The sequence below is a fragment of the Haliotis rufescens genome, unplaced genomic scaffold (genome assembly GCF_023055435.1).
Source record: "Haliotis rufescens isolate VD_foot unplaced genomic scaffold, xgHalRufe1.0.p SCAF_3, whole genome shotgun sequence".
Taxonomy (NCBI): Eukaryota; Metazoa; Mollusca; class Gastropoda; order Lepetellida; family Haliotidae; genus Haliotis; species Haliotis rufescens.
The window spans coordinates 28,088,889-28,110,693 of NW_025964001.1; the positions used below are offsets into that span (position 1 = coordinate 28,088,889).

The 21,805-nt window shown below is 41.5% G+C and overlaps 1 protein-coding gene across 4 annotated transcripts in view; it reads left to right on the plus strand.

Moving 5' to 3' along the window:
- The window catches only part of LOC124145241 (neuroglobin-like), a 48,200-nt gene extending 30,185 nt beyond the window's left edge, over positions 1-18,015 (plus strand). For all 4 annotated transcript variants that reach the window (XM_046514999.2, XM_046514975.2, XM_046514983.2 and 1 more), the window contains exons 3-4: positions 13,147-13,378; positions 16,509-18,015. In XM_046514999.2, coding sequence (XP_046370955.1) covers positions 13,147-13,378; positions 16,509-16,688 — 412 coding nt within the window. In that variant the 3' untranslated portion in view covers positions 16,689-18,015. The remainder of the gene's footprint in view (positions 1-13,146; positions 13,379-16,508) is intronic.
- The last annotated feature ends 3,790 nt before the right edge of the window (positions 18,016-21,805 follow it).

Here is a 21,805-nt window from a genome sequence, read left to right on the forward strand (position 1 = left end):
AGTCTGGAAAGGTCAGTTGAAGTAGAGAAAAGATATCATGCATTTTTTTTGAAGTAGATATAGAAAATGCCAGGATGCGGAAACGAGATCTTTGTTTTAAATTACAAAATCAGGGAATTGTCGTGCCCTTTCCTTCAAGAAGAAGAGTCCATATTAGAATAGGTCAAGATTGTCCAGAATAAGGTCCTTTGAAAAAAGCACGCCACAATGCCAATTGTATGTTATGAAATGATACATGATTGTCTGTTGTCAATCTCTTGCTGACTGGGGGTAAGGGTGACCCATTCGTCAAAGACGACGCAATTTGCTGTGTAGAGCTCTTAAGGCATGCCAGAAACCTATGGAACCAGGATTTTGGTGTGTGAACATAATATCCAAATGACGAAGTGACTTCGCCGAGGGATCCCGCCAGTGATGTTTCTTGTTTTGTCAGCACCATATCCTCGGTCGTGGATTTCACCTAATTGGTAAATGAGCTTTTCACGAACATCAAGCTGACACACCGTGATATAACTGGAATACTGTTCAAAGCGGCGTTGTACTAGTCACTCGCTCGTTCCCTAATTCCACTTGAAGGGGGTAGCTTCTTTTCAAAGCCAATACAAATATTGGCCAATATCATATGTTTTACGCGGGATCAGCAATATTTCACATTTAGTGAAATGGAATTGCGGTGAGGAAATATTAGTCATGGTGTTCCTTGTGGGATTTGAAATGAAAACAGAGTAGCCATGATATGTACTACATTTCAGAATGTCAGTCATTACCAAAAAATTAAGTATGATTTATTAAACATTTGACATTCCCTCTAAATGTCATAACAATTTAGATAATTAGATTTTAGATTTTAGAAGCCCAAAGGGATCCTATCATGCCTCGTTCTCGCTAAGGCAGTTGACAAAAGCCGATAACTCGTCAATAATTAACTTTACAAAACCTTCAATTTATATGACTTAAGAATTCCAAAGTATTGCAGAAACTTCAACGAAGGCAGGACGGTTAAAATCCGAATCCGAGGGACGTCCATAGCGTACGCTCAATGAAGAAAAATGTACCAGCTATTATCGTCACCTTCTGTACAAATTACATGTTATTAACAGCTTTCAATCTAAAACAGGTGTTTTCATCTCTTGAGAAGCACATAAACAGTTTTCTTTGGAATCAATTATTGGAATTAATATTGGTCATAATTCATCACTGCTAGAGTTGGTGTCAAAAACGGGATGATTCGATTTCACTATAAATATTTTGAATCAAAACCTTATTTTTGTTGATATTATTATTTCTTTTTTATTCTAAATATTTGATCAAATAAACAAATGAATTACCAGAAATAGAAACGGTAATTTCAGTCAAGGAACCAAAGCGTCGTTATGGAGACGAGAGGAAACGTTGTTTGGCAACTCAGGCGATGTGCTAATATCACTCATACGAAGATGTGGTAAAGTTCACAACTTGTCATAGAGGGTTTGGCATTTGGGATCCCGGATACATGCATTGATTAGATCCGAACACATCGTGTCCTGTTTGTGCTGCAGCATTCCATCTGCATCTCCTCGACACATTCCTGTTGAGCAGGACATGCTTTTCGGAAACACCTTGTGTCATCACTGTAATCTCCACCTCAATTTTGTGTTTTACGCCCAATGGAATCTGTTTCGGCAAATAATCGAGACTGATTCCACGTTTGTGTAATAATGTGAACACATCTCTGAATTCGGACATACCATTCCTGGTAAAGCCGTGAAATCGCACACTCTATATCTTTCTTTCTTTATGCTTTTATTTATTCCTCATTTACACAGAGCTTTAAAGATGTATATTTTATACGAAACTGTTATCCATCCCGATCTGTAACAAGTGTATCTATTACAATATGTTGAAAATATCTCTATATAAATTACACTTCTTAGTTTGTATTAACTGAAGAAAGTTCGGATTGCATTGTCAAGATTTAGATGCAGACGCTCTTTCCACTAGACCACGGTCGCGGTCCACTAGTATGTAATAATGCCCCTTCAAATTTATTGGTTGAGTGAGTGGGTGGATTTTAGACAGCTCTGAACAGTATTTCAGTTGACTTGATGTGGGAGGAGAGCTCGAAGTGATGCAGGTCTAAGACGTTTACCTCTTTGGGGAACCCAATACGGTATGCTGCTGAAAAACATTCAGGGCGAATCTGGGATTCGAAACCATCATGATATGTTTCTGGCACCACTAATGCACCATGCACAGTGAAATGCAGCGTTTGAGACGACTGTGCCAACCATGCCGAATGAGTGTTCACTGTATTAGCCTTTGACATTGATAAAAAATGAAAACAAAAGCGATGGTCCATGCCAAGGTCAACGTTAATCCGGGGTTGTCATATATTCTTTTCATTTGGTCTTCGAATCAAGGACGTCATGCAGCAAATTCCAAAAGTGCACACGTACATGTATGTGTTTGAGGGGGAAAGGCCTAGAAGATGTCATTACTGTTATTTTGATCATGTCCTTTCAGCTAATCTATAATGATCCTGCAGCCAACATCTCTATGATACTCGACGCGGAATGTCGGAACGTCTGTCCAATGACATTTCAAATCTATTTTTTGCCAAGTGTGCCAACATGACAACGGTGTAATTCGCTTCCTCAAATTCATTTTATCAATACTGGCTGTTACGTTAGCGACTGTTGGTATTATTTAGTATTTTCTCCGCTACCTGTTATGCATGGACAACTCCGCATCACGTTTAACAAACCTTAACTCATGTTAAAATCGGAGGAAACATTACTGTGGCGGACAATTGAATACAGCTAATGCCTGAAAGAGATAGCATTCTCTGCTAATACTGTTTTTGTGGCTACTTGATAAATCTTTGAAATGATCGAAAATTACATTTTAATAATGATTGAGATCAACTTGCCGTTTTCTATTTCTTGAATGAATACTAAAATGATGACACATTTCTTTGAAAAGTATTTTCATCATATGATGAATGTTAATATTGTTTAACGTCGCAGCTGTTGCTGACACTTGAATACCACATGTAATGACTACAAGCGAAGCATTTCTCAGATAATATTGTTTTGTAACAAGAAGCTTATTCTTTGAAATGATAGAAAATGCCATTTTCATAAAGATTTAATTCAACTTGCTCTTTTCTATTTTTGAACTGATTGCTAGAATCATCACAATGACAATATTCTTTCAAAAGTATTTTCATCATATGAGGAATTTTAATATTGTTTAACGCCGCAACCAGCATTATCGCAGCTCTGGCATGGCGAGCTGTGCACAATCGAGTCTGAACCAAACATATGGTCCTCAGCCATGGCAACTAATGTATGTTGTTTCCTTAAGCACAATAAAAAATGTGCATGTGCCTCTACATTATGTTTTCAAATTCAGATATTCTTTTTTTCTTTCATATTATTACAGATAACATAAACATTATAAGAAACAGATTGATGTTAAGATGCTGAATTTGATTTGGAGCATTTCATGGACATACGTTTCCTTTATGAGTTAAATGCTCTCACGAATCTCTTGGAGATAAGACGTGAGCGTGGTCCGAGGGGTTTGGCAATACTTTCTCCATACCTTTAGTATAAACATGGGCTTATATCACAACGTTCTTTCATACGACTATGTAAACACGTTTAACGGCTGATAACCTGTTTCTAAGAAGGTAGCACGTAGAGAGAAGTTAGGTAAACAAATTAAACCAAATTGATTTTATCAAGATATGATAGGAAATGAAACCTTCAAAGTAACTCCATACGTAGATGTCTCAAAGGATAAACTGATTGTATTTAATTTTCTGCTGATACGAGGAATGAGTAGATCATACAGATGAAGATTTACATTAGACTCTAAGGAAAGTATCATTTAATTAAAAAAACTGTCACTGTTGAATCTAAAAAGTCTTATTTTGTTCCCATCAAAGACGTCTTTACATTGGGGCTATCTAGACTTGCCAATTACCTAGGCACACTCACTGGAATGGCAGCCGTGGAGCAAGGCTGATAATGATGCTGAACCAGTAGAAATCTTTAAGCTATTACTTCAGGCGCCGGAGCGTAGTGTCCTTATAAACCCAAGTACGCTCTGGGGACTCATATGAGGATTCCGCTTCAGAATAGGTCCCCCGTGCCCCATGATTGTCAAAAAAGCCATTTTATGAGCATCGGCTGGTTACAAAGTGCGACCCGGCTGATTCTGTGTCAATCTAAGCGACGGTGTAGATCCTTGCTCATGCTATCACTCACTGGTTTGAGTGAGTGAGTGAGTGTGGTTTTACGCATTCCACAATATTCCTGCAATATATTGGCGGTTACACCAGAAATGGGCTTCACAAATTGTACTCATGTGGGGCATCGAACCCCGGTCTTCCGCGTGACGAGCGGACGCTTTAACCACAAGGCTACCCCACCGCCCACTCTGGTTTGAGCAGAATGGGTCGCTACAGAACACCACAGTAAATGCGACGAAAGAGAGGAGTAATAGTGCCTTTAACGCGTGTCAGAAAGGTATTGTGGTGGGTTCGAAACCCGGTTCGCCCGGTTTATAATTCTAGGTTTATCAAAACGGTACCGGTACTCCTGATATAACTGGAATACTGTTCTAAGCGGCGTTAAACCAAAGTCACTCACTCACTAGCTGACGGTTTGAATGTTCTTAGAGACAGCAACGTCATGTCACTATTGTTCGCGTAAAGTCCATTAGTACAAGTAATTTTGTTGCATATATTATGACAGAAACAACTATTTGAGAACCAAACACGAGTCACGATTATGGGACCGTATAAATTGTTCATGTGCACTATTAATTGAACTCTCTCTCTCCCTCCTCCTCTCTCTCTCCCTCTCTCTCCCTCTCTCTCTCCCTCTCTCTCTCTCTCTCTCTCTCTCTCTCTCTCTCTCTCTCTCTGCCGGTTGTATAGTGCTTTCACACTGAGATGCCGTTTGTTTGGTATCACGCGGTTGGGCATCGAACCACCGACCTTCCTCCCCGGGAGCATCTTCCCGAGGCAAGGGCGTTAACTGACCACATACTTTTATAGTCAGCTAACGCCCTTGCCTCGGGAAGATGTCCGGGCAGCCGCTCTCGCCATGAGACGGCGGAGGCATACATCAGCGTGTACGTCCTCGCATTGTGATTCAACTACTGATATTTCATTCAGCAGTTGTGATACAGCACCAACAACCTCAGATTGAAAAAGCAATAACTACTGGATATGACGGATGGGGATTGAATGAGAGACAATATCTACAGCCCAAAGAATTAATTCGAAATCACTCACCATTTGATCTTCAGGGGGGAAATAAATTTTTCTCATATCATGGAAAAAAATTAAATAAATTGCCGGCTGAAAGCAGGGATAAGATAAGATAAGATAAGCTAATACTGTTTGGCGCCTTAGAGAACTCTATTTACATCAGGGGCCGTCGGGATGCCTTGTGGTTAAAGCGTTCGCTCGTCACGCCGAAGACCCGGGTTAGATTCCCGACATGGGTACATTGTGTGAAGCCTATTTCTGTTGTCCCCCGCCGTGATATTGCTGGAATATTGCTAAAAGCGGCGTAAAACCATACTCAATCACTCACTGTTTACATCAGAGCATAGCAGATTACAAATATTTTCCAAGGACACTAAAAAGGAAACAAACATAAACAGATATCCTAAATAACAACAAACACTTATACAATATGAGAATAAAGTAGAATTTAAAATTTGTTTGTTCAAAGTGTTATGCTTACGAATATTTGGAACAAGATAGCTTTGCCCTTAATGTACAACAAGGGTTACACACATGGGAAGGACCGTCAACATTGTAAAAGACAACAACAATAAAAATAGTAGTTGAGAACCCTGGTCGGAAGAAACGTTTGCATTTGTCGACAAAATCAAATATCATCTGCATATACCACGACCCCACACCACTAACCGGGGGCCTAAGGCGCCGCGATTCGCTGTGCAGTTTTGCGTCCCTTGGGCACGCCAGAAACCTATGATTGTGGGTTCGAATCCCGATTCGCCCCGATTATGTTTCTAGGTTTGTCAGCACCATACCCGTGCTCGTGGGTTTCACTGAAGTGGTAAACGTCTGAGACCGGCATCCCTTAAGGCTTTCCTCCCACATTAAACTGACACGCCGTGATATAACTGGAATACTGTTAAAAGCGGCGTTAAACCAACTCACACACTCACCCACACACAAATGATCGCGTCCTTATTTTCCCATAACTGTGTGTCCAGGAGGTAGCCATAATGTCGTTCTTCATTCCAATTCCAGCTCTGTAAGTATTTGTAGAAACAAGAGGACATCATTCGAATCTTTCTCCCGCATTACTCTGACAAGGCGGCGTTAAACCCAACTCACTCACCCATTATGGTAGACACATTTCCAAATTTGACGCATCAGTGACAAAAAGTATGTCCATATTTTGACTAAAAAACCATACGTGTTTTAGGCAGGAAACACTCATCCTTTTCGCGAACACCTGGTATCATGAAAATATGATGATATATGCTCATGATGTCGTCGGAATCGTACAATGGACTCTACTAGTATAAATTTCTTATAATTATGGAAATGGTTTTGTCGCTCTCATATGATCAGAAGTAAACGGCTTGCTTTGAGAAAGGAGTTAATTATTCAGACAGCTTTGGGACTAAAGCAAATGCCAAGTTGACTGATGTTTGAATGAATATGCCCTTGTCATCGTAGACGTCAGTGTTGACCCTTACGTGTATTGATGTACATTGAATGTAAGCTGTACCCCCACAGATTCACTTGTCTAAAAAGAATGTAATTCCACTGAAAACCCATCGTTTCATTCATGCTGAATGATGGAAAACACTTTAAGAAAGCACGTAACTGGGGAAACGCTAGTCTGCTGTATATGTTCTTTCAAACATGTCATTGATGTATAATGAATCGGGATGAGTGACTGAACCTTGCTTTACACCACGTTACCGATGTGCCATCACTTCGTGTGGTAATCATATAAATTGATGTTCGTCCTGTATAAGGAGAGGTGAAATTCATTTTGTCAAATTAATTACGGATATGTTACACACCTACATGTACACAATTAAGAAAGTAAAATTATCACTTAACTGTTAATCTCATTACTTTCATATTATTCTGAACCTCATTGTATAACGATTTATCCCCCGATGAATATTAAAGTCCTAACCAGTCTCGATTATCTGCCGAAACTGATTCCATTTGGGCGTAAAATGCAAAATAGATGTGAAAATTACATGAATGGATCTCATATAATCAGGTATTCGCGAAAGGTTAAACGTGTCCTGCCCCACCGGCAGAACCCGCCACTCACAAAACGTGCATAAAAAAAGGACAAAATGAAAGTACACTTTTTCTATTCTATGTCACTCTGATTTTCCACCATTTCACGCGATACGTGTTACTCCAAAGTGTGTACTGACATCCAGATGAATCGCAAAACAAAATAATTCCTCAAAACGAGAGGTGATATGGGCACTGGCGTGCTGAAGATATCTCATGGTTACATCATGTTGTTTGGTTACGGCAGTTTTGTTCCTGTTTAGTTAAGACAAGCTGTTTTACAATTTAGACCTAGCAATTAGACCCGTGAAGGTCCTGGGTAGAATAGGTCTTCAGCAAACCAGGCTTGCCGTAGAAGGCGACAATGTTTGTCGTAAGAGCCGACTAACGGGGTCGGGTGGTCAGGCTTGCTGACTTGGTTGATGCATGTCATCGTCTCCCCATTGGGTGAATCGATGATCATGATGTCAATCACTGGATTGTCTGGTCGAAACCCGATCATTTTCAGACCGTCGTCATATAACTAGAATATTGCTGAGTGCGGCGTTAAACAACAAACAAACAAACGTATCAATTATGGACAAGCAGTTAAAACCAGACAATATACCAATGTGAAATATACACTGAGATTATGTCCAAAAGTATTTTTCTGAAGAAAGGTTGAAATCATGTTGAACATGAATTTCATTTGTAGCTGGTTTGTAAACAGTATGCAACACTTAAAGTGAGTGAGTGAGTGAGTGAGTGAGTGAGTGAGTGAGTTGGGTTTAACGCCGCTTTTAACAGTATTCCAGTTATATCACGGCGTGTCAGCTTAATGTTGGAGGAAAGCCCGAAGTGATGCAGGTCTCAGACGTTTACCACTTCGGTGAAACCCACGAGCACGGGTATGGTGCTGACAAAGCTAGAAACATAATCGGGGCGAAACGTGATTCGAACCCACAATCATAGGTTTCTGGCGTGCCCAAGGGACGCAACTCTGCACAGCGTATCGCGGCGCCTTAGACGACTGGGCCACCCGTGCCCCCGCAACACTTAGAAATACTTATAGATCCAAATATGTTAGATCATTATCTTTGCATTCTTTTATTGAAGTCATGTCATCTGAAATCGTGTGGTATATACCGCCTGTATGTATCTGTAAAAAGTACAAAAGGTAAGAAGTGCGCTGACAATAGTATTATTCATCAATGACTGTATTGACGGACAGTGGCCTGTATACGGATATGAATATGTGTGTCTGTCAGTCGGACAATAACGTATGGGTTTGATGTTCGCTGTAGTCAGCTATATTTTAGCTATCAATACGGCCGGTACCGAATCGAGTAGGGTCCAGAGGTGGATCAGTTTTACATGGCGCGCCCTCACCCAAGCCACAGAACCTGATCACCCAATCCCTACTCGAGTCGACTGTCTCAACAAACATGAGGTACTGGGAGCTATTCTGACCATGAATCCCAACAGGGCACATTTACTAATTGAGTATTGGCATTTAGGAGATATATCTACTGTCTTTTGATATTAGAGCTCCTCTCACTGTTGATTTGATTCCTATTATTTCTAATTGGGAACCTATCGCTTAAGCACGAGGTTTCAAATTAAGACAAGAGAACATAAAACTGATTTATATTTAATTCACTCTTGGGATTACCATTGGTTTCAATATGTTTGCGTCAGCCCCATCAGATAAGTGAACGCCAGAATTTAACTTTCAGCGTTATCTTTGCGAAATATTAAACATGAAACGTCAACACCAGCTAATAACCAGTCTCGTTATCAACTGAAACATCCCACTGGGTTTGTTTGTTTGTTTGTTGTATAATGCCACCCTCAGCAGTATTCCAGCTATATGACGGCGGTCTGTAAATAATCGAGTCTGGACCAGACAATCCAGTGATTAATATCATGAGCATCGATCCACGCAACTGGGATCGACGACATGCATCAACCAAATCTGCGAGCCTGACCACCCGATCCCGTTAGTCACCTCTTACGACAAGCATAGTCGCCTTTTACGGCAAGCCTGGGTTGCTGAAGACCTATTCTACCCCGGATCTTCACGTTTCCATTGGGCGTAAAGGGAGTGAGTGAGTGAGTATGGTTTTACGCCGCTTTTAGCAATATTCCAGCAATATCACGGCGGGGGACACCAGAAATGGGCTTCACACATTGTACCCATGTCGGGAATCGAACCCGGGTCTTCGGCGTGACGAGCGAACGCTTTAACCACTAGGCTACCCGACCGGGGCGTAAAGGGAAATAGCGGTGACAATTATATGAATGGGTCACTGACCCTCAGTGATAACACCAGGTGTTCGCGTAAAGGCTTCTCATGTCCTGCCCAACCGGTAGCACCAGCCATTCACACAATATACATAAAAAATTAAGTATTCATGCCTGACGCAGCACAACAGTACTCCTGCCATGAGAAGGCGGCCTGTAAACAAACCGAACAATCAAGTGATTGACCAGAAAATCCATTGTCACGATAGCGCATTTACTTGTTAAAACTGAACACATGTTAAGTTTGAATTACGTCTAATGTGTACAAATGCAGTGATTCTGCTGCTTATAAATAAATAAAAACGTTTAAGAAATATTTTTCTTTTGCAACACAATGGGGTAGTGTTAACATCTCGACCAGACATTTCTTTTGTTTGTTTGTTGTTTAACGCCGCACTCAGCATTATTCCAGCTATATGACGGCGGTCTGTAAATAATCGAGTCTGGACCAGACAATCCAGTGATTAATATCATGAGCATCGGTCCACGCAATTGGGATCGATGACATGCATCAACCAAGTCAGCGAGCCTGACCACCCGATCCCGTTAGTCGCCTTTTACGACAAGCATAGTTGCCTTTTACGGCAAGCATGGGTTGCTGAAGACCAATTCTAACCCGGATCTTCACGGGTCCATTTCTTTTGTAGTTGACTCAGCATAGATAATGCTACTGCGCTTATAATGAAACTTGGAACTTCAGTCCACCAGCAGGAACATCGACCCAGTTAAAGTACATAGCCATTCCCGATTATCGCCGAAATATGTTCACCTGGTGTCTCATCCCTGATTGTGTAAGCCCATCCCCCAGATCGCCCCGGGGGCACATCCTGGATGCAGAGTGTTGTTACATGGATGTTTTCAATGGATCAGTTGTGGAAATTAGCCGGATGCCCGACGCCGCATGAATCTCCTCCGTGAAGTAAGGTCACGTCCAATGTTGTCCTACAACACGGTGTAACACGGAGGTGTTTCTCCTATACACAATAAATGGAAAGGTCGCCCGCTTTGGCTGCTGTAGCAACGTGAAGTCAGGAACAGGCATCACGCAAGGATGACTATAACTAGCAGAAACTCGTATTTCTCATCTGTAGGTGGTTGATTTGATTCCGAATTCCATAATGAAATGTATACACTACATTGTAATTATATATATCACGTTACGTATTGAATATTGGATTGCGTGCTTGATAATATTTATGTTACCTACGTGAACCTATCCTTGCGTATGTACATCGTAATCAGAGAAGGTATCTGTTGCGTGCGCCTGTTACAATAAAACTTTGGTTAATTTCCACATTTGATGCATACTGTTTTCGTTATGGTAACATTAGAGTTCCACGTGGGTAGCACGTAAATGTCAGTTCGGAGATAGCAGTAGGCGCAGACTCTTGTCAAGCGGAGAGTGTGAATGGGTTTAATTTAACGCCGCTTTTAACGGCATTCAAGTTTTATCACGGCGTGTAGACTTAATGTTAAGGATGCAGGTATCAGATTTATCCCTTTGGTGAAGCCCACGAGCACAGGTATGGTGCTGAAAAACCTAGAAACATAGTAGGGGCAAAGTGGGATTCGAACCCACAATCAAATTACAAGGGGCACATCTTTACAAAGAACCAGAATTTGAACCAACGAAACATAGGTTTCTGTTGTCTATCTTGGTCTAAGGCATCTTCCCGAGGCAAGAGAAATAACTGATTTTAAAAGTCAAGTTTCCACCCTTTCCGAACTAGGCTGGAATACCTAGGCTCGATCGTAGCGCCACCAGTGGCTATTACGAGCTATGTCCCTTCTAAGCCTCTCCTGTGGACCAATCAGATTCCACCTCTCGTATCACTTGCATTTGCTTCAAACAACAGCGGCGCCCTGTCAAGACGATCTGATCGATAATCAAGGTCTATATTGTGATAAAACGGGTCTTACATCGCGAAATGCATCTAACCACGTGACCAAGTTGATTAAAAACATGAAAAGATTTGGAAAATATCTGTTAACAACGAGTTCGCGGTCCACATGCTTTGCAATCCCTGCAGTCGACCGAAATCTGCACGACAGTTAACGAACCGGATTTCGAGTTGGTTGCGCGATTTTGATTGACTGTTCAAAGACTCGTTAGTCCAGCCAAAATGTAACTCCATAATACCAGCCTAGTTCGGCAAGGGTGGAAACTGGACTTTTATAGTCAGTTAACGCCCTTGCCTCGGGAAGATGCCTTAGACCAAGATAGACATGTACTGACATAGACGAAAATTTAATTACACAAGGTTTCGTTATGACTTTGTGTATTTCCGTCTTTGATAACCATGCACACACAGCACGGTTTTTTCATTAATATGGATAATACACAAACCGAAACGCTATGACGTCAATTTCGTGTTCATAATAAATAATGAAAGTGAAGCCATGCATTTTATACAGGATGAATTCAGCTTTGTCATATTGATTAGTTCTATTGGGTCTTCAACACATTTCATCCATCAAATACTAAATCATTCTTACAATCACCATGTGATGCCATTTTTATCTTGATAAATCAATTTGGTCCGCGACTAAGAATATTAGTTAAGCGTTAAGAATAACCTAGCAATGTTATTGTTTCGGCCTAACTGAGAAGAATCCATGTGGTGGAATAAAAACCCGCATTGAAAAGAGTGCCTGACTATATGCATCCTTACACAAAAATAGTCAAATGTACAATGATGTTTGTGTTACATTGCACAACGGTTATTTTAAATGTGTGAGTGAGTATGGTTTTACGCCGCTTTTTAGCAATATTCCAGCAATATCACGGCGGGGGACACCAGAAACGGGCTTCACACATTGCGCCCATGTCCGGAATCGAACCCGGGTCTTCGGCGTGACGAGCGGACGCTTTAACCACTAGGCTACCCGACCACACATTAAAATATGTAAACAGAGCTGTCTTAACTGACAAAAGATATATTGGTATATAAGCTTACGTACACAGAATAAAAATTCAGGAATAATATGATGAGGTATTTTATTCCAGCTCCAAGTATGTCGATGAATAGTCTTTACATATTTGCAAATTTTATTGGCGATATAGGTTTTGTGAGCCATTAAGTACAAAGGCGCTGTCTGATCAGCTAAGATGGCGGACAATATTTGGCACACGAGGCCTCTCGCAGGATAGAATATACACATAATCTGGCTTACCGATTTTCTTTTTATATCGACACATTGTATGTACTTATGTTGGTCTTGCATAAATATAGGTCATTATATGTTCACGCGAGCAAGGTCACATGATTCGAAAGGACAATAGTTCATTTGTAGATGTAAGTTGAAAAAATACATGAATACTATAAGCTTATTAAAATTAAAACGTGTTCAACGCAAGATATAATCAATCTCGATTATTTGCCGTAACATTTTCCTTTGGGCGTAAAAGGCCATATAATATTACCGAAAATCAGTGATGATACGAGGTGTTTGCAAAAAGAGTAAAGCTTATCCTTGATGTCCTAACACGATATTGTACTGAACGGAATAGACAGGTGCACATGACGTGTGATTAAAAGCTTATACCTTTTTTATGTTTTCAGATTCTTCGAACAGCAGCAGGAAATGAAGAAACTGTTTAAGAGGCTATTGTCAAATTCAGAATCAGGCAACTTTATTTTTGACGACGATAGGCTTCGGGGCCACGCCAGGATCGTTATGAACAGTTTAGGGGCTGCAGTTGACAGCCTGGATGATTCCTCAAGCTTGAGCGGTATGCTGGTGGCGCTGGGAGAGAAACACGCGGCCTACAACGTGAAAGGGGAAATGATTTCTGTACGTGGTTGTGTTTTAAATGTCTAGATGGTCCCGTTTGGTGTGATGCATACTAATTAAGTATATATTATTTAAGCAAACGCAGCCCTCTTGGCTCAACTTGAAGTGTGGTTGCATCCGTGTAGATCAGACCATGGCGCTTGAAGTGCACGTGGAATACATGATAAGCATGTTGTGCAAGGCAATTGCCATAAGCATGAAGTGCACGTGGAATACGTGAGAAGCCTGATGTGCGCGTAAATACACGATACGTACATCACGCACGTGCAATAGCGCACACGTGGAATAACGTCAGTTGGTCAGGCCCGCTGACTTGGTTCATCCCAATTGCGTGGATCGATGCTCATGATGTCAATCATTGGATTGTCTGGTCCAGACTCGATCATTTACAGACCGCCGTCATATAGCTGGAATATTGCTGAGTGCGGCGTTAAACAACAAACAAACGTTCAAACTAATTGCATATTGCTTTTGAGATTGTTGTTTGACCGAGGATAAACAAGTTGAAAAAAACACGTTCACATGGTGGTTGGAATCCTATATTAACCCCAAATTGGAGGTAATGCATTTTGACGTAACTGGAATACTTTCAAATCAGCGTTAAAATGAAATCACTCACTCACAAGTGGCGTATTCACATGCGCAGATATGTCTGTTGTCTGCTGTATTTGTGGCCGTGCAAATGACAAAAACATCCCCCAAATCTTAGAGAGCATCCATTTGATTGAGTGTGTGTATTAGTGGGGATGTTTTCTATAAGAAAATAACCAAGCCCCTGTTTTACTGATGAAAATTACATACTCCTCGCGTTGTAGGGAAAAAACCACTTATTTATGTTGGAAAAATAATTGAGCTTCTAATTAAATACTGATGTCAAACCAAATCCCGCACCACACCCTCACCCCCGTAAATGAAATGGTTGCTCCCTAAATGAATGTCAGATGAACTAACAGACCAATCTTCTTCTTTACAATTACAGAGTATAGTCGGTTAAGTCGTGTGTATGTTTGGCCTATAATCATCGATGTACAGACAGCAACTTTGCACTTTACTTTCTTTTGATATAAGGGAAGCTTGATAGATCCTGAAAATCAGGACATTATCGTCCATTACCTGAGGTGCCAGTTTCTCATGTGGCTTGTAATAATGAGATTGCACCCAGTGCTACCGTACTTGGTGCGTAAGGCCATTCAAGCCTCCACCTCGACCCATCGCCTCAATCATTCCACTTTAAACCTAGATGAATATTTAATTACAATAACACCAAGCCATTAGCATCCATTCGTCTAGAACAGTAAAACGCAGGGTTGAATAAATTGCGTTAAATAATAACGACTTCTTATATGTTATATAATATATAACCTTCCTAGATGCGGTATATGATAGTGCATATGTTTGCGGTAGTAAAATTAATACTGGAAAAAGAAATTGCCTCAGGATTTCTGAAACAAATTGTTCGACGGATGTTCTGAATAAATGACGATGTAGAAGAATTTGGCTCCTATTTTCAGAGATATAATTGAATATTTGGAAGCAATGAGGAATTCCAGCATCGCCCCGATAGTGTCCTTTGGTCTGTTCTTTGGTCTGTTAATAATATACACATATCCGTGGATGTCATGAACATGGTAAACGCCTACGACCTCCATTCCTTTGGGTTTCTCTTCCATGTTTTCCTTCCATGCTGATATACTGCTCAAAACTGCCAAACTCACCTCTCACATCACTGATAGGGAGTCACGGATGGCCCAGCTGTCACAATTCGCTGTGCAGATGTCCCTCGAGTGTGCCAGAAACCGATGGCCGTGGGTTCAAATCTGATACTCGCCCTGATGGCGCATGATACTAAACCGCTGAGACCCTGTTCCGGTGTTTTGGTACTTTATATAAACTTTATATCATTAAATGAAGCTCAGATACCAATTGGGAATGTTCTGTTATGATATGTTAACAGTCACGTGGTCTCTGTGTCGGTTGAGGTACCTTGGTGTCCCAGTCTGCGTTGTGTAAAGTTACGTCCCTTAGGCGTAAGAGAAACCTATTGTGGGTTCGAATCCCGATTCGTCTGAATATGCTTCCTGGTTTCTAAGCACCATATCCGTGCTCGTGGATTTCAGCAAAGTGGAAAACCTGCATCATTTCGGGATTCAGGGTGCTGTAACTGAAAAACTGTTCAAAGCGGCGTTGAACCAAACACTCTAATTCACATCATTAATAAAGGGCACGGGTGGCGCAGTCGTCTAAGGCGCCGCGATTCGATGTGCAGATCTGCGTCCCTTGGGCACGCCAGAAACATATGATTGTGGGTTCGAATACTGAATATGTTTGTCAGCACCACACCCGTGCTCGTGCGTTTCACGAAGTGGTAAACGTCTGAGACCTGCATCACTTCGGGCTTTCCTGACACGCCGCCATATAACTGGAATACTGTTAAAAGCGGCGTTAAACCCAAATCACTCACTCACAGCATTAATAAAACAGCCTTAGTGTATATTGCGTCTTCAAATCTACCTGTAATGTAATATCCTTACAATATCACTACTTGACACCTAAGATGTGTCTGATAAAGGTAAACATAACAGGTAAACGCCACGACAGGTTTAGCGAAATAACAAATATACCACTAATAGACAAATGATTTATAAAGAAAAACAAATATTTTAGAACTCTTTCAACGCATCAATCAAACCTTACCAGAAAATAAATAACGCTGTGAAACTAATCGAACTGCCTTCTCGGAAAAATGCCAGAGTAATTTCAAATAGGTTTCTTTCTCGGTGGATTTTTGTGTCCTTTTTCGATAAGAAAATTATTTCCTAATTCAACAAAAGAGTAAGAACGAATTCTCAAACACTTACCGAGAGAATTGACAAGAAGAAATTGTGAGGATAGTCGAATTCATTTCAATTCTGCTGACAGCTGCATAACCCCATCAGTGACATTCTCATGCTCCTCACAGCCTAAAACCATGCTACTATTAAGTTTCGTTTTCTTTGTATTGCAGTTCACAATTATAGAAGCATGCACATGTGCTTTTCTCTAATAGTCTTCTTTGAGAAAAGTATTCATCTTATTTAGTTCGGATTAGTTCCTTCGAAGGACGTCCATAAATGCTTTTTTTGTTTTGCAGTTCCTGTGGCCTGCTATCAGAGACGCGTTTAAGGTGAAGCTTGGGGACCAATTCACACAGGAGACTGAGTTGGCATGGCGTCATGTTTTTGAATATATAAAAAGCAATTTATCTGAAGGCATCAAGCAAGGGGAACTAGAACTTATGGAAACCGGAGAAGACAAGTCCGTGGTGTTTTAAAAAACTACTGTCCCCCAAACAGCCTGATTTGAATGTTTAAACAACAGCGACGTTCCACATTGCAGAAATCAATAGATGACCAAGGTGTGACTGGTGTCATTATATTTGTGCATTATGCAGACTTGGATGTATAGAATGTTCAACAGAAGATTTAATTAACTGTCACAGCTATTTTGTCAATCTGTTATCGAGTTATGTGGCATCAGACATGGCGGCAGAAGTTCCGTGCCCGTGAGAGGGATTGGGGAGGAGACATGCAGCGAACGGATGCCCTATAGAAAGTTTGAGCGAACATGCGCCAATCAATCTCATAATACTCCTTTATTACCGTGCTTCGAGCGAGAGATGTGATTCAATTTTTAGTTCGTCTCCAAAACCTCTTGAAATTCCAATCACAATATAGCAAATATTTAGCAAGAAAAAATTCTTTTCCGTCGACAAAAATCTCAGCTTAGATTGAAAGAAGCTATCATTGTTCCGAATCGTATATAATTGTAGTATGCAGGAGACGGCAACGGTGTTCTGGCACAAGTTTGAAATACCAAGATTACAACAAAATCATAATTATATATCCACCTTCACATATAACAGATAGAGGTATGACGTAATGTGGTAAAAGATGAGGTACCAGAACGTGAATAATCTGTGATTCTATTGGAATAAGTCACAGACTTGACAATGTCACCACAGTGATCGCTGTGTGAACATGAGCTGGCCCATGTAATACTGAACATGGGCCTACGATGTCAATGACGTGTGACCTTTCATGAAAATATTTCATATATTGTGCTTGACCTAGATATTCTAACAAACGTTATTGTGTCCATTGTTCATTGTTTCTTGAGACGTCATAATCAGTGACACCGAGCAATGTCATACTCAAGATGCCGACGTCAAAACATTCATTTGTGAAGTCCACATCATTCAAACAAGGTATAAATATGTGTGTGATTTAACTTTGGATTATGAAAGCTTGAACGCGATGTCAACTGCATAAATCTCTCCCTCATCCCCTATTCGTTCGTTCGTTCATTCGTGAAGCCTGTCCACATGGGTCCAATGTGCGAGGCGGCATCTTCAAGGCAGTAGATAAGCAGGAAGATTGGGGGATTCTTTCGGATAGTACATTCATCGATTCCATCAACCTGGATTTGAACTGGATACATTGTGAGTGACAAGTTGGAATTGAAATCGAAAGGAGAAAGGTTCTCTGGAAACAAAACTGATACTTATGTTCACTGTCAATATTGTGTCGTTTCTCTGTGAACGAAACCTCTCGGATGATATATTATATATACATATATATAGTAAGTAAATGGTAAGTCAAGCTGATGTCATGTTTTGTTTCCGATGCAGTATTCTACCACGGGCCACAATCTTAGTAAATATAGCAGCAGAAGACAGAACTATAATCTATTCAGAACTTGTGGCACAGACTACCATTACTGTCAGTGGGGTCAGCCCCTATCAGCGTTGTGCGACGGACAGTTGTAATTAGGCGTGAGGTCTTTTAGTATATTCTCTTAGACTCTCGACAGTAAATGTAATTATGGAGACGGATGACCTTGGAGGGTCTATATAGAAACAATACACAGGAGAATGGGGTAGTGGAACATCTTACAATTATTGAAGAAAATAGCCTTCTGATTTAGTTGCTGTTATTATTACACGTAACACACACCTGTTGTAAAATACGTTATGACCTCATAAATACCTTTATAAAAAAGAACTTTAATAGGGTAATAGGGAAAAATTAAATGATTACTTGACAGTGTTGAAAACATATTAAGGTCCCATAATGGTGCCAACAATCCCTAGAGTGCATTATACGTCGATGGGTTCAGGTCCTGAACTGGTGAGCACTATTCCTAGTGTGCATTATTCACACCTTTTCACAGGTCCTATACCTCTATTCAGCACCCCCTGTGTGCTGTATAAGCCTCTATGTAAAGTGGTATGACTTCTGTTCACCACCCCTAGTGTTCTGTAAACACCTGTAACGGTGGTAAACCTCTGTTCACCATTCCTAGGGTGCTGCATACACCTCTATGAACAGGTCCTATACCTCTGTTCACCACCTCTAGTGTGCTGTATACACCTCTATGAACAGGTCCTATACCTCTGTTCACCACCTCTAGTGTGCTGTATACACCTCTATAGGCAGGTACTGTACCTCTATTCAGCACCCCCTGTGTGCTGTATAAGCCTCTATGTAAAGTGGTATGACTTCTGTTCACCACCCCTAGTGTTCTGTAAACACCTCTATCGGTGGTAAACCTCTGTTCACCATTCCTAGGGTGCTGCATACACCTCTATGGCCAGGTCCTATACCTCTGTTCACCACCTCTAGTGTGCTGTATACACCTCTATGGCCAGGTCCTATACCTCTGTTCACCACCTCTAGTGTGTTGTATACACCTCTATGGCCAGGTCCTATACCTCTGTTCACCACCTCTAGTGTGCTGTATACACCTCTATGGCCAGGTCCTATACCTCTGTTCACCACCTCTAGTGTGCTGCATACACCTCTATGACCAGGTCCTATACCATTGTTCACCACCTCTAGTGTGCTGTATACACCTCTATGGCCAGGTCCTATACCTCTGTTCACCACCTCTAGTGTGCTGTATACACCTCTATGGCCAGGTCCTATACCTCTGTTCACCACCTCTAGTGTGCAGTATACACCATTCTGGCCAGGTGCTATACCATTGTTTACCACCTCTAATGTCGAGTATACACCTCTATGTACAGGTCCTATACCTCTGTTCACCAACCCTAGTGTGCTGTATACACCTATATGTACAGGTGCTATACCTCTGTTCACTACCTCTAGTGTGCAGTATACACCCTTCTGTCCAGGTGCTATACCATTGTTCACCACCTCTAATGTCGAGTATACACCTCTATGTACAGGTCCTATATCTGTTTACCACCCCTAGTGTGCTGTATACACGTCTATGTCCTGTTCCTCTGTTCTCCACCTCTAGTGTGCAGTATACACCTCTATGTCCTATATCTCTGTTCTCCACCTCCAGTGTGCAGTATACACCTCTATGTCCTATATCTCCGTTCTCCACCTCTAGTGTGCTGTATACACCTCTATGTCCTATAGCTCTGTTCTCCACCTCTAGTGTGCAGTATACACATCTATGTCCTATACCTCTGTTCTCCACCTCTTGTGTACAGTATACACATCTATGTCCTATATCTCTGTTCACCATCTCTAGTGTGCTGTATACACGTCTGTGTCCTAAACCTCTGTTCACCACCTCAAGTGTGCAGTATACACGTCTATGTACTATACCTCTGTTCACCAACTCTAATGTGCAGTATACGCCTCAATGTACGGGTCCTATAATTCTGTTCACCACCTCTAGTGTGCTGTATACACGTCTGTGTCCTATACCTCTGTTCTCCACCTCTCGTGTACAGTATACGCCTCAATGTACGGGTCCTATAATTCTGTTCACCACCTTTAGTGTGCAGTATACACGTCTATGTTCGGGACCTACACCTATGTTCACCACCTCTAATGTGCAGTACGCACGTCTGTGTCCTATACCTCTGTTCACCACCTCAAGTGTGCAGTATACACGTCTATGTCCTATACCTCTGTTCACCAACTCTAATGTGCAGTATACGCCTCAATGTACGGGTCCTATAATTCTGTTCACCACCTCTAGTGTGCTTTATACACGTCTGTGTCCTATACCTCTGTTCACCACCTCAAGTGTGCTGCATACACGTCTGTGTCCTATACCTCTGTTCTCCACCTCTCGTGTACAGTATACGCCTCAATGTACGGGTCCTATAATTCTGTTCACCACCTTTAGTGTGCAGTATACACGTCTATGTTCGGGTCCTACACCTATGTTCACCAGCTCTAATGTGCAGTACGCACGTCTGTGTCCTATACCTCTGTTCTCCACCTCTAGTGTACAGTACACGCCTCAATGTTCATGTCCTATATCTCTGTTCTCCACCTCTAGTGTGCTGTAGACACGTCTATGTCCTATACCCCTGTTCTCCACCGCTATTGTGCAGTATACACGTCTATGTCCTATACCTCTGTTCTCCACCGCTATTGTGCAGTATACACGTCTATGTCCTATACCTCTGTTCTCCACCGCTATTGTGCAGTATACACGTCTATGTCCTATACCCCTGTTCTCCACCGCTAGTGTGCAGTATACACGTCTATGTCCTATACCTCTGTTCTCCACCGCTAGTGTGCAGTATACACGTCTATGTCCTATACCTATGTTTTCCACCGCTTGTGTGCTGTATACACCTTTATGTAAAATTCCTCTACCTCCGTTCACCACTGCTAGTGTGCTGTATACACCTCTATGTATAGGTCCTACACCTCTGTTCACCACCTCTAGTGTGCAGTATACACGTCTGTGTACTATACTTCTGTTCACCACCTCTAGTGTGCAGTATACACGTCTATGTCCTATGCCTCAGTACCCCACCTCAAGTGTACAGTATACGCCTCAATGTTCAGGTACTATATCTCTGTTCTCCACCTATAGTGTGCTGTATACACGTCTATGTCCTATACCTCTGTTCACCAACTCTAATGTGCAGTATACGCCTCAATGTACGGGTCCTATAATTCTGTTCACCACCTCTAGTGTGCTTTATACACGTCTGTGTCCTATAATTCTGTTCACCACCTCAAGTGTGCTGTATACACGTCTGTGTCCTATACTACTGTTCACCAACTCTAATGTGCAGTATACGCCTCAATGTACGGGTCCTATAATTCTGTTCACCACCTTTAGTGTGCAGTATACACGTCTATGTTCGGGTCCTACACCTATGTTCACCACCTCTAATGTGCAGTACGCACGTCTGTGTCCTATACCTCTGTTCTCCACCTCTAGTGTACAGTACACGCCTCAATGTTCATGTCCTATATCTCTGTTCTCCACCTCTAGTGTGCTGTAGACACGTCTATGTCCTATACCCCTGTTCTCCACCGCTATTGTGCAGTATACACGTCTATGTCCTATACCTCTGTTCTCCAAAGCTAGTGTGCAGTATACACGTCTATGTCCTATACCTATGTTTTCCACCGCTTGTGTGCTGTATACACCTTTATGTAAAAT